Below are 12,845 nucleotides of genomic sequence, written 5' to 3'. Positions count from 1 at the left end.
GTTACTATTAATCACAAATGAAAGGACGTCATCTCACTGGTGTTTTCAGTGTGTGCTGCCTTTGTCTTGTTTCATCCCTCATGATGGTTGATAGTTAAAGCTATAAATCATTTGCTGCATAATCATCTCATGATTCTTAACTAATAACTGTCTTACTGCAGTTATAAATATCATTAGATTAGTGTAATTGAACTGTTGTAGCTTATGTTTTAATAGCTTTTTGGAGTGTGCACTGGAGAACGCTTCTGGATAACCTGCAGGTACATAAAGCTGCAATGACGTAAATAAGGAAAGTTTGAACATAATCCTTCTTCATAATAGCAAAAAGTAGGAGGATAGGGCTCAGGCTGAGAGTACTCATAATTTCTCTTTACTGGAAAAAAGCATGCATGTCGCACCCATAATAAAGAAATAACACCACGTTCCACCTTCTCTAGTGTTTCTTCAAAACCAGAGTGTGTTTACTGAATGTCCCTGGCTCACTCTCAACATCTCTCAATATCTTCTGCAGTTCCAATGGGAAATTTGCAGAAGTGAGCTCATTGAGTTGACTGTTTGTTTTTTACATTCCGCTGCTCTCTCCCTCTCAATTAGGTTCTTTTTTTATCTGTTTATCGTTCTTGATATTATTGTAAGCACCTTAAATGTAATAATTGCATGAACTATGCCATAAAGATTGATTGATTGAACTAGGTTTTCCTCTTTTCACTCTCATTCATATTTTCTATCCTTCCTCCCTCTCTTTGTCCCAGATTGGCTACTGGAATGACATAGACAAACTTGTTCTGGTCCAGAATGAAAATGCTCTTTCCAATGACAGCTCAGCAATGGAGAACCGGACTGTAGTCGTGACCACCATCATGGTAATGTACCCACTGACTGCTTTTATGTCTTCATAGTTCATGTAGTGTTTGATTGTCATCACTGAAGAACAGCTTTATGCAAACTCATTCTTTCCAATTCCAAAATTTAAAGCTAAAGTGTGTAACTTTTTATAAATATTTTTGTTGTAGAAATCCAACTCGAAAATTGTCTTAATGCGGAGAGGTGCTGTCGAAGCCTCCTGTGACCCAGACTCATTGAACAGCCCTGGCACCAGTACAGAGATATTAGCTTCTAAAAGTTTTTGAGTGGGATTGACTTCTCTAACCAATCTGTACTTTTCAATTAATTCAGCTTGATCATTAAGTTTTGTTGCATTCTCATTTATAATATCTGAAGACCCGGGCAGAGCATGGTGGAGTACAGTGCAGCAGGGAGAGGGAGCGCTGGGTGGAGCAGACTGGACTGATTTGGAGTTTCATGCTAATGCTGCCTTCAGTTATGTACTGTAGCTTTAATTTCACACACACAGGAAAACCTTTCTTACATCTGATGTCTCAGCTTACATCAGTTCCATGTAGAGGCTGGAGACATGGAGATGCAAATTGGTGCTAATGTATCGCACATCAGATGATTAATACCATATGTAACAGGTCCTGGATTTTCCAGGCGTGATCAAGAGCATATACAAGGAAAAGAGGGACGAGAGGAGCTTGGTTTTCTAAGAGATTAGATCTGACAACAACAACATACCGTACTAAATGTTGTCTGTTCTAAATGAATCGTAAATCGAGTGAGACGATTGCTGCAATATAAAGGTGCTATACTTTAGGTAGATACCATTCATTAGGACTATGTGTATCAGCATACAGTCACTCTACAAGCCACGGGCTGAATGTCAGGGTTTGATCATGGCCTAAAGGCTGGGGTTCATTTGTCTTAGTGGCTTTACAAGATGTGTTCAGTGTCAGACAACCACAGGATGCAAGAATAAAAGCAGAGTCGTGTGGCAGAATTTTAATAATGCTGAAGAAAAATCAGGTTGGTACAGGATGAGCTGTATGAGTTGAAGAGAGCTCTCGGAGCACAGCCAAGAGAGAGTGGCACTTGTCCAGCTGGAAGATTACGCTAATGTCTCATTAGTAGACAAATCTAAAACTGACCTCAGATCACCATTCAGAAGTGACCTCAGTCCAGTCTCTTGTAATGGCTCTCATATAGACACACAGTCTAGTGTAATTATTCCTCGTTCTTCCACAGACAAGGAGAAAGGCAGGCTAATCGGTGGATTTGTGCACATCCTCTGATTACATTTGATTTCAATTCACCCATCTGCAGCCTTTTTATGGTGGCCATCCCCTTCCTGTAAATGCAATCAGTCTAATTCAATTGGGCATGCAAAGTGATGCAAGTGAAAGCAACTCAAGACTAATTTCAGCCCATAGAAAAAAAAACAAGCCACAGATGCTAAAGCTTTGGCAATTCAGTATTTTTGTTTCGAGCCACATTGCTTCATACAGCAAACTCACAAGTATGACCAAAATATCTGTAGTTGTACTTACTGTAGTGCCATAATGTGAACAAAAATCTAAAAAGCGGGGGGGCTGTTCAAAGATGCTGCCTTGATAATAGTGTAAGATACCAGAGTGCCTCCAGTGGCAACAAGCAGCGGTAAGGAAAACAAGCACGCATGCCGCAGGAAAGAATTCAGTGAAACGAATTCAGCCGGACTAAATGTCCTCAGTGACAGCCCCACCTCCAGCTGGCAGTATATTACACCCCTGCGCAGTGTGTGGTGTGGTGCGTTGAGCTGGAACAAGCAAATACAAACACATCAGCACAATCTAATACATGGAGTGTTATTATTGTGACAATATCCAATTTTGAATATGTGTATTTTTTTAATATGCCATTACTGTCAGTGAGTAGTGTTTCTAAATGCATTCATTTAAAGTGGTTGTAAAACAAATTGTAGAATAGTTTGGCATTACTGTATACATCTTTCCTATGTTTGTTTCTGTTCCTTTTGCTCCCCTCCCATGTCTGTTTGTCATCTGACTTTTTTCAAAGCCACTATCCGCTCTCTCTCTCTCGCTCGCTGTTGTCTCTACATCTTTCTTTAATTCCACTCATCTCTTCAAGCCCCCGTGCTCTTGGTTTTTTGTTTTTGTCCCTCACCCCCGCCCCCTCCCCAGCATCTTTCTCTGTGGATGGTGACCTCAGCAGGCCTTGGCTAACGTTAGCTCAGCCTCCTCCTCCTCTTTGCAGCCTCTGATGATGAGGAAGCCTCTGGTGCGACACTGATGCTGGGTCTGCAGACAGAGCAACAGACCGAAACACAGACTCACCTGAGTCGCAGACCCTCGGGAAAGACAGAGGACAGACAGACCGCTCTGTACAAAGACTCAGTGCTCTTGTTATGTAGTGATGCCTTTTTTGTGTATGTTTTGCTTGAGAAAGGGATTTTTGGTTTTGAAACAACTGCTTTGCTTAAGGGTGGAGTACCCTGTATTACTGTTCACTACGTTTTGGGCCTGTGACACACTGGGGTGCCTTGCTCACTATGCTCCCATCTTCCTTTCATGACAAAAGACACAGTTGGGTGAGAGATCCTGTGGCTGCTGTCAGAATCTGTCATTCATTCACATGAAATCACCAGACCATCAGGCAGACTCATATTCTTTTGTCTTTTTTTAGGACACACACAATCAGCAGAGCCCTTCCCTCTCACGTACAGAGAGCCTGCAGAAAAAAATTACCTCACCAATTTTTTTTCTTTTATTTTCTTTATCTCTCCTTTGCTGGAGGGAGGAGAGTGACACAAGGACATGTCTTTGTGTCAGTCGTGTATTTAGCAGCCTTCACCTTTTGACACCACTCACCCTCCATGTCTATCTTTCTGCTCCGTCACTCTGTAAATCTACTCAGTCATGCCTGTTCAGCCAACTTTCCTCCTCTGTATTTCACTTCCTCTGAGAGGCTTTCTAAATCTCTACATCTGAAGTCAAGGGTAAAGAGAAGAAGTTCTTTTAGTTTGTGGTATTAACCTCTAGCAGGATTTGTCTGAAGAAGCCCTGCAGGAGAAAGATTTGATATTTGACTTTGAAATAGCACTGGTATTTAGGTTTTAACTTGTCTTGGGTGTTACTCTCACAATGACACTGCAGTTGTTTTAAACACTAAAGGTTAAAGTATAGTATGTAAAGCTCCCCTGAAACATGCAACTTTAACTCACTATACACTGATGCTGGCATTATCACTATCCAAATAACAAATGAAAAATCATATATTAACCATGTAGATCACTCAGACATGCAGCCTCTCAAGCGTTCACACAATAATGTGCATATAAACACGTACATTTACACACGCACAGCCACCATTAGCTAAATGTATTCATGTGCAGTTGCTGTACTTGCTACTTATGACACTCCTTTTATGCTTTTGCTTTGGCCTTAGTTCACAGAAGTCAATGTTTCTTCTTTTCAGCCTTTTCATCAGGATGCAGGACATTCTTACATGGAGCTACATTTGTGTGATCTTATAAAATGGGGGGTCAAATGACATAAACAGAATAAAAATGATACAGTGTCCACCTTGACAAAATATATAGTTCCATCAAATTAATAACTAATAAAAATACTGTGCACAGTGTTTGATTGGCTGATGGACTGAGTGGCTGATGACTGTTGAATCTGGTTGGTTACCTGGTCAACTGACTTACTGTCGCAGCTGGCTGGCTGGCTGACTGGGTGTAAAGCTGTTTAACCAGCAGCTTGACCTGGCAATAGACCAGCTGAATGGTGACCAACAGACTCTGTAATGGACTGTTGACTGGTCACTGGTTGACTGGTCCAATGACTGACTGACTGCTGAACTGCCTTTCTCCCTTTATTGCTGAATAGCTGGCAGAAAAGTATGCTGACTCACTGACCAAATACAGTATGTGACTGGATAGATGGGCATCTACTGTAATGGAAGTCATTATTTATTGGATCAACAGAATGACCAGCTGACTGACTGAAACAGGCTGACCACCTGGCCTGCCTCTCTGACCATCTGACTGTATGGCTCGCAGGCTAATTAAATGTCTCGATGGTTGGCTAACTCGTCTGTCAGTCTGGTTCTATAAATGCTAAACCGCCTGAGTGTCCAGTTGGGAGGCTGAATGAATGACTGGACACAGTGGGTGACTGTCCAGTTTGGTGCCTGTCTTTTTGGCTGACTGGCTTACATAACAAGTCCTGTCTGCCTTTTTGGCTCCATTGTGAAGTGTTTCATGTCTTATCAGCCCCAACCATTTGCTTCTACAAAGCTCTTCTACCTCTTTCACCCACCACCTTTCATCTTTATGTCTGACTTTTCAGCCCATTCCCGCTCTCTCTTTCTTCATCCTTCTCGTTTTTCATTTTGTCATATTTTCTCTTTCTCTTTATCTCCTTCACACTTTTTCCATTTCTAGCTATCCTCTTTCTCCCAGGCACTGTATTGATCTCTGTTTGCATCCTGATCTGCTCCTTCATCTTTCTTCTATAGTTTCATGCAGCATGCAGCCAACATGCCAACCATCCATGTCTCCATCCACATCCTCCTATTGCTCTGTCCTATACCCTCACTTTCTTTCCCTCTTACCCCCTGATCGTTCCTCTCTGCTCCTATTTCCTCCTCTTTTCTCTGCTCTTTTCACCTCCCTCTTATTAGCACGCCCTGACTCCTCAAGATCACACATTAAGTAACTCCCAAACATGATGTTTTCATCCCAGCTGTAAATACACTGACCAACATCCAGTAAACACACAAATACAGTCATTACTGCCTTCAAACTGAGACAAAGGTATTTGGAGCAAACTGATAACAAACCATAAGGAGTTTCCACTTGTTTGTGTATCTGTTTATATGCATATACAGTGTATGTACATAACTCAAAAAATAGCCTGCTCTGTTTTCAAACGCTTCACCTTCAAACATGATAGACATGAGGGAAATGATTTCCTCTTGAGAATTAATTGACATCAGGCATGGATGGATTACTGACCCAGGGGCCCATGGGCTTAGGGTGCCCCTGGTATATGCTTCTGTTTGAAGTAACTGTTAACATTTCTTGTTGGAAAGTCAATCTAATTACTTGAAAAAGACATAACACATAGAAGGGTGCAGACTGACCACAGAAACAAAACAAAACAAAGAAAATACTACAAAGACATGCAAAACAATTGCAAAGAGAAACAAAATGACTGAGTCTGGGGCTCTTGCCATATTGTAGGAGGTGTGGATGGCCTCTTACATTGTCTCATAATCTGTCCAAGTCATAAAGAAATACTTTAAGGAATATTTCAGCATTTTGGGTTAATACACGTATTCACTTTCGTGTCAGGGGCTTGATGAGAAAATTGCTTCCACTCTCACCTGTCTGTTTAATATGCAGCCATTTAGTGTAGCTTAGCAAAAAGGCTGGAAACAGGAAAAAAGCTTAGCTCTGTCAAAACCAAAATATAAAAATGCCAAGTTTTATATGTTGGGTTGCATGTTGTAACTATTTCTAAGCTAGGATCTGTGACTTCTGCTGCCTGCAATCTCATGGTGGCATGGCTCCAGACTTTGACTGTGCTAAACCAAGCTACCTGGTTTGTGTCTGTAGCTTCATACTTATTGGAAAGATATGAGAGAGGTTTCAACTTTCTCATTTAACTCATCTCATTTAACTTCATAAAAAGCCAATAAGTGTATTTGCCAAAATGTTTAACTATTTCTTTAAAATTTTGTTTCACTCTGTGAAATTAATATTTGGAGCTACTGTATAGTTTATAGGTATTGGCAAATCATTTTGCTTTTTGTCTCAACACCAAAAATGAATAAAAATGGGTGACTAAATCTGTGAATATAGCACTAGTCCTTTCTGTCCACTTGGATGAATTTAACTATTTAGTTAATGTAAAGTTTGATTATACCTAATCTTGTTACAGCATTAGCATCATTCATGATGTTTTCAACTGATTCTAAAATTGCCTGAGCTACATTTTCCCTTTTCATTAAAGAAAGTTTTTGTTTTGTCTTAGTTTCAATTAAAAATCTATTTTCATAAAAGCATCACAAATCTGTCAATTTAGTGTCTTCCCCCCTGAAAAAAATACAATCATATAAACACATTTGTTCACAAACTGTAATGTCACATGTTTAAACCATTATCTGGTCAGCTAACTTCAAAACCTGGTGAAGTTAGTCATACATACATACACACAGTCATACATACTGTACTCAGTCATACAGTACATAGTACAGTCTGCACATCACAGTGCTTTTGAAGCTATAAATTAGAGGTTAACAGTTTTTAGCTTACATCTTTGAATCGTATAGGTATTGCCTTTTAAAGTATGTTTTTCAGCTCGCATCTTCATCCTTCCAGTCTTTATCCCTGCTACTGTCTTTGTGGCTGTGTTGATTTATTCAAGCAAATTTACTTGAAGCTGCTTTGCTGTTCATTAACATTGTGATTCATGTTGAGTCAATGGAATGAGCCCCCCAGGACTTGCTAATGACATTTTAGGAGAAATGTGTCTATGTTCTAACATTGAACATACTGGGGCAACTTTGTTTGTATTATGATGATGATGCTGTCAGTAATAAAAGTATAAAGTTGAAAAATCTGAATCCTCACTTGTGTGGTTGGTTTTGGAAGAGTTTTAACAAATCTAATACTGATGACTGAGTAATGGTTTGTAAGACCTCTAATAATGCAATGCTTGGTGTGTTGTTTTTTTTTTTGTTATAAATGTATTTTTGTTTCTCATACTTTCACATGCAAGTTGACAATTATTCATATTATTTGATATTTGTTGCTATTTATGCAGAAAAGAATGAGCATGCACATCCGTAAGAATATTTTTTGACAACTGCTGAATTTAGCAACTATTTAACAGCAGAAAAATTGAATTGCTAGGTCAAAATTTATGATGAACTCCAAATTTAGAAACAAGAAGTGGCTACTGCCATGCTAGTGGCTCTGTGAGGCTACACTTTGACTTTCAGTAAATCAGCATGCTAACATGCCATATTGATGTTTAATGTATAATGTTTACATAAAGGATACATGTAAGCCTCTTAAGGGAAAAGGCTGGTCATTTTCTAAATTAATAGCATTGTCAGTGATCTTAATACAGAGACTAAAACCGACAGTGAATTGCCTCTAGTCATGGTTAATGTCTGTCAGCGTGTCAGTCCTGTATTAGTTTGTTCATCTGTGTGCTAGATCTCTGTGTTGATGATTAAATGATTAAAAACACATCATGGTAACTCACCACTGTACTGGGTTAAACTTTTTATTGTAATGAAACCCCAGACCCGCTATGTTCCTGAAGATGGCATAAGGCAGAGACAACTGTGCATGCGTGAGATTTTGTGTTCGCTCTCCGCTTTGTTTACATTTTGCTGGCTACTCCTCCTCAGGTCTGGGGTTTGCTAATGAAGAAATGTCACCCAATGCAACGGTGTGTCTCACTGATGTGGTTTTAATCATCCTTGAACAAAAACAGAGGTCTGTGACACAGATGAACAAACTAATCCAGGAATGACATGCTGACAGACATTAACTGTGAGCAGATGCAATTCGTTGTTGGTTTTAGTCTATGTATGGGGAGTGTTGAAAATACTGTCAATATAGAAAATGAACAGGCTTCTACTTTAAATGTCCATATAGAAAAGAACCTTTTCCAAATACACAGGTATGGACTGTAAGTACACTAATTCATTTCAAGCTCTGTTTACTGGAGATAAAAGAGGATCAATTCATTCAGCTTGCTTTGTGGGTTTTGATTGTCTGCTTCCAATCTAGACTTATTTTCAATTTCCTGGATTGAAGTGTGTTCTGTGACTCCCTCACAATCTGTCAGTCTTATTATTGCTGCTTTGACCCATTTTAAAACATGTCTGTCTAAAAATACCCTTTGATTAAACTGTTTTATTCCGTGTGAATCAATTTCCTGAATGAGGAATTCAATCCAAATTATGTTATCTTTTTTATTGTCTTTTAAGAGCTTCATGAACTGTGTCATAGCTTTGGTGTGTTGGATATTATAATTGACTGTTTGATTAATTAGATGAAATTAGTCTTTGATTAAAAGGGGTTTGATAGCATTTTAATAGACTTGGTTTAGTGGGATTACAGAATGGGAAGCTTCAGGCATAATATCGTAGCTCACTGCTCCTGATGACTGTGCTGTCACTCAAAAGTCTGTGTGTTTCCTTTCTTGTAGCTGCTGTAATCTGTGTGCATGCTTCTCTGTGCGTCTTATTCCTAATACACCCACCATCTCACTAGGTAACATTAACCTCTCTCTTTGCTTTCATTTCTGTTAACTGCATGCACAGTAATCATTCTACCTCTTACATTTTCAAAGTAGTAGTCTTCCTCTCTTTTTCGTCTTTTCTCTGTGTATTTTTCCTCTCTTGTACATTTCTGTCCTCTCAGCATTAGTATTGTACTGAGTCAGGTGCAGGTCCCAGTGGAGTCATGTGGAGTCAGACAAAGCATAAAACAAGGCACTGGAAGACAAAAACAAAGATATAAAAATTCTATCTCAGATATGGCCTTTTTAGAACAGCTCTAGTGTTTCCCCCATTTTATAAACTGTGCAGCAATTTCTATCAAGTTTTGGTTGTTGTTTTGTTTTCCTGACAAAATGGTTTCTCTATGAGAAAACTATGGGAATACATACAAATGTATCTGACTATCTTTTTGTTTCATTGTTCTAAATATATGGTAAAGCCAGTCTCTCATTGTAATGTACATTATGTACTTTTAAATTCAAATGTTTTGGTCAATATCCTGCTTTTCTTAAAGCATGGAATTGAATTTTTCCTTCAATGTTGCATTGGTGTATTTCTTATAGAGCTGTGCTCCTCCGACCATCATTTAAAAAAAGCAAAATCCACAGGAATTAGCCTTATTGGTATCATTTTTCTTTGTATGTGTTTGTACATTTACAACCAGACAGCTGGCTCCGCAGTATATGTCTTCATTTTCTTCTTATAATAATCCCAGCTGTCATGTTCCTCCAAACAGTTGTCTCTCTCCCCTTTTGCTGATTTTGTAGGAAGGTCCATATGTAATGCTGAAAAAGAACTGGGAGCTTTATGAAGGCAATGAGCAGTTTGAAGGATACTGCGTGGACTTGGCCTCAGAAATCGCCAAACACATTGGAATCAAATACAAGATCTCCATCGTGCCGGATGGGAAATATGGAGCCAGAGATACAGAGACGAAGATATGGAACGGCATGGTCGGAGAGCTTGTGTATGGGGTAAGTGTTAATGGAAAATATTTTGACTTTATTGATTATTTTGTCAGGGTTTTTTTAATAAAGAGCAGACAATGCCCATCACAAGCTCTTGGTTATTTACTTCAATTATTTAACTAATATGCAGTATTAGTCTAGTAATTTTTAAGGATCACAGTACACTATTAGGTTGTGTATTCAAGGTTGTTGAACCTATCTTATTTAATGATGATGTGTTAAAGCCCCATTCTGTGCTTCTTATTAACAATAGCCTTCCATCCATTATCTATGTCACTTATTCCTGAATAGGGTCGTTGGGGGTGCTGGAGCCAATCCCAGCTGACATTGGGCGAGAGGCGGGGTACATCATAGACAGGTCGCCAGTCTATCACAGGGCTGACACTTAGAGACAGACAAACACCACACACTCACACTCACGCCTACGAGTTGCCTTAATAATATACAAATACACATAATGTTAAATGTTCTAGTATTTCAGAACGACAGTGTACTACAATATAAACTGTATACAGGTTCAATTTACAATATACTGTAATGCAGTCCAGTACAACATCACAAAATCATGGGCACAGAACATCTGTGCTGAATCAGCACTTCTTTGGCACAGCCTCAACAGGTCTATTACATTTCATTATACTGTATGTGCTCCTGCTATTGTGTTACCCCACAACAGGCCAGACACAGTATCTGAGGAAGAAGAAGAAGAACTTGTCTGGAGCTCTGCGTCTCTTCAACTACCATGTCAGTTTCGACGAGTGAGGCTGTCACTCAGAATGCTCACTTAGTTCTTGAGAATTTGGCAAGCTGCTAATTATGTCATTGACACCAATGTGCTGTTTGCGATTTCATCACTTTACTAAGCAGTGAAAGTGGAGACTCTGCTGAAGGACGGTGACGAAATTAATTAGCCTCCAAAACCGATACCGTGGAAACTGACACACCAGAACCGCTGCATTAACTAATCAGGTTTCATCTGTTCCAAACACTTGAAGCCCTGTCTGATGACTCATCTGCCTCATAGAGAGAATACTGTACTTTTGTAAGATGTTGACAGGTTGTGCACTCCCTTTCTCTTTTATATTATGTCCGTTATTCTCTGTTCAGCTTTGTGACTGATCTTCTTCTTTTATTTCATGTTGTGTTTTTTCTCCCGTTTTCTAGTTTATTTCCTCTCTCTCTTTCTACTGGGTTTTTGATGTTCCTCTGCCCTCCCCTTCCCTGTTTTCTGTCATTGCTTCTGACCTCCTTCTCTTTCTTTTTTGCTGTTTATTCTGAATGCTTTGCAACTTCACTTCTTGTGGCAAAGGCACACTTGTTTGAAATGCTGCTATTGTATCCTCTTTTTTCAGCTAAGAGGATAGACGCTGTTTAGACACAGAGAGCCGCTCAGATACAGATAGTGTGCTGAATGAATCATTTTTTTGACTCTTCTACAGATTTTGCATACAGTATATGTGTGTTCTCACACAAGGAAATGTGTGTGAGACCTTGGCAGCTTATTTATATTCTGGCAGTCGCACTTTCATGCCTGTGTATTAATTACTTCTCGGTCATTCGCCCGGTTTTCCGTCTCCCTGTTCTGTCAATTTCAGCTCCTCTCTCTCCTTCTTTCCTCTTTGCCCACTGTACTAGTTTCCTTTACTGGTCTTCCTTTGTTCATTACCATATATAACTTTGGCTTCAAACTCCACTGGTCCGGTGCTTGACCACTAAACTAGCTCCTCATGCTTCAATTTTCCATCCTCCTTCCTTTATCGTTGTCCTCAGACTTTCTCCTTTTGCAGTTCCTGTTCATTATTCAGAGTTCCTGCAAAATAGCTGCACAGCAATATGACTAAAATAAACTTATATTATACCCCCACAACCTCTTTTTTTTGTTTTACAGAAAGCAGAAATTGCAGTGGCCCCACTGACCATCACTCTGGTGAGAGAGGAGGTCATCGATTTCTCGAAGCCCTTCATGTCTCTGGGTATTTCCATCATGATCAAGAAGCCTCAGAAATCTAAACCAGGTGTTTTCTCTTTCCTGGACCCACTGGCCTACGAGATCTGGATGTGCATAGTGTTCGCTTACATTGGAGTCAGTGTTGTGCTGTTTTTGGTGAGTGATTGTAGAAGAATAAGAGTAGTAGGACAGTAACAATTGGACAGGTTATTGAAAGCTTGTGTTCAGGGATGAAAAACATGTCTCTTATTGAGCTCGCAGTGTAAAAAATATTTCTGACCCAGTAATCTATGGCAAGTGATGGCTTGTCTGCCCCTGTAGATCCTAATAAGACACAATTCCTGCCGATCACATATCAGTTTTGTCACTCTCACAACACAGACTGAGGGGATGAGGTTTCTTATCATGTTAGTTTTTACTAACATGATATTTATTCCTGATGATATAATAATTGGGAGCAAACATTCATCTTAATACTTTTGAAAGTACACTGTATAAGTGTTTCACAGATTCTTAAAACCCTTCAATACAGGTATGTGCCAAAAAATTAGAATATCGAGGAAAAGTCCATTTATTTCAATAATTTGTTTCAAAAAGTGAATCTTGTATGTTATATTAGTTCACTGCACACAAAGTGAAATATTTCAAGCCTTTATTTGTTTCAATTTTGATGATTATGGATTAAAGACAAAAAAAACCCAAATCCAGTATTTCACAAAATTAGAATATCATGACAAAGTTCAACATTGTAGGCTCCCTGTGTCCCAATCTAGTCAGCTAATTAA

The 12,845-nt window shown here is 39.2% G+C and overlaps 1 protein-coding gene across 1 annotated transcript in view; it reads left to right on the top strand.

Moving 5' to 3' along the window:
- Positions 1-12,845, top strand: part of gria4a (glutamate receptor, ionotropic, AMPA 4a) — a 112,726-nt gene that overhangs the window by 63,403 nt on the left and 36,478 nt on the right. Inside the window, 3 exon segments of the mRNA XM_020619987.1 lie at positions 753-863; positions 9,912-10,118; positions 12,001-12,216. Coding sequence (XP_020475643.1) covers positions 753-863; positions 9,912-10,118; positions 12,001-12,216 — 534 coding nt within the window.

The sequence above is a fragment of the Monopterus albus genome, unplaced genomic scaffold (genome assembly GCF_001952655.1).
Source record: "Monopterus albus unplaced genomic scaffold, M_albus_1.0 scaffold229.1, whole genome shotgun sequence".
Taxonomy (NCBI): domain Eukaryota; kingdom Metazoa; phylum Chordata; class Actinopteri; order Synbranchiformes; family Synbranchidae; genus Monopterus; species Monopterus albus.
The sequence above is the reverse complement of the archived record's forward strand: the minus strand, read 5'-3'. Positions and strand labels throughout refer to the sequence as shown.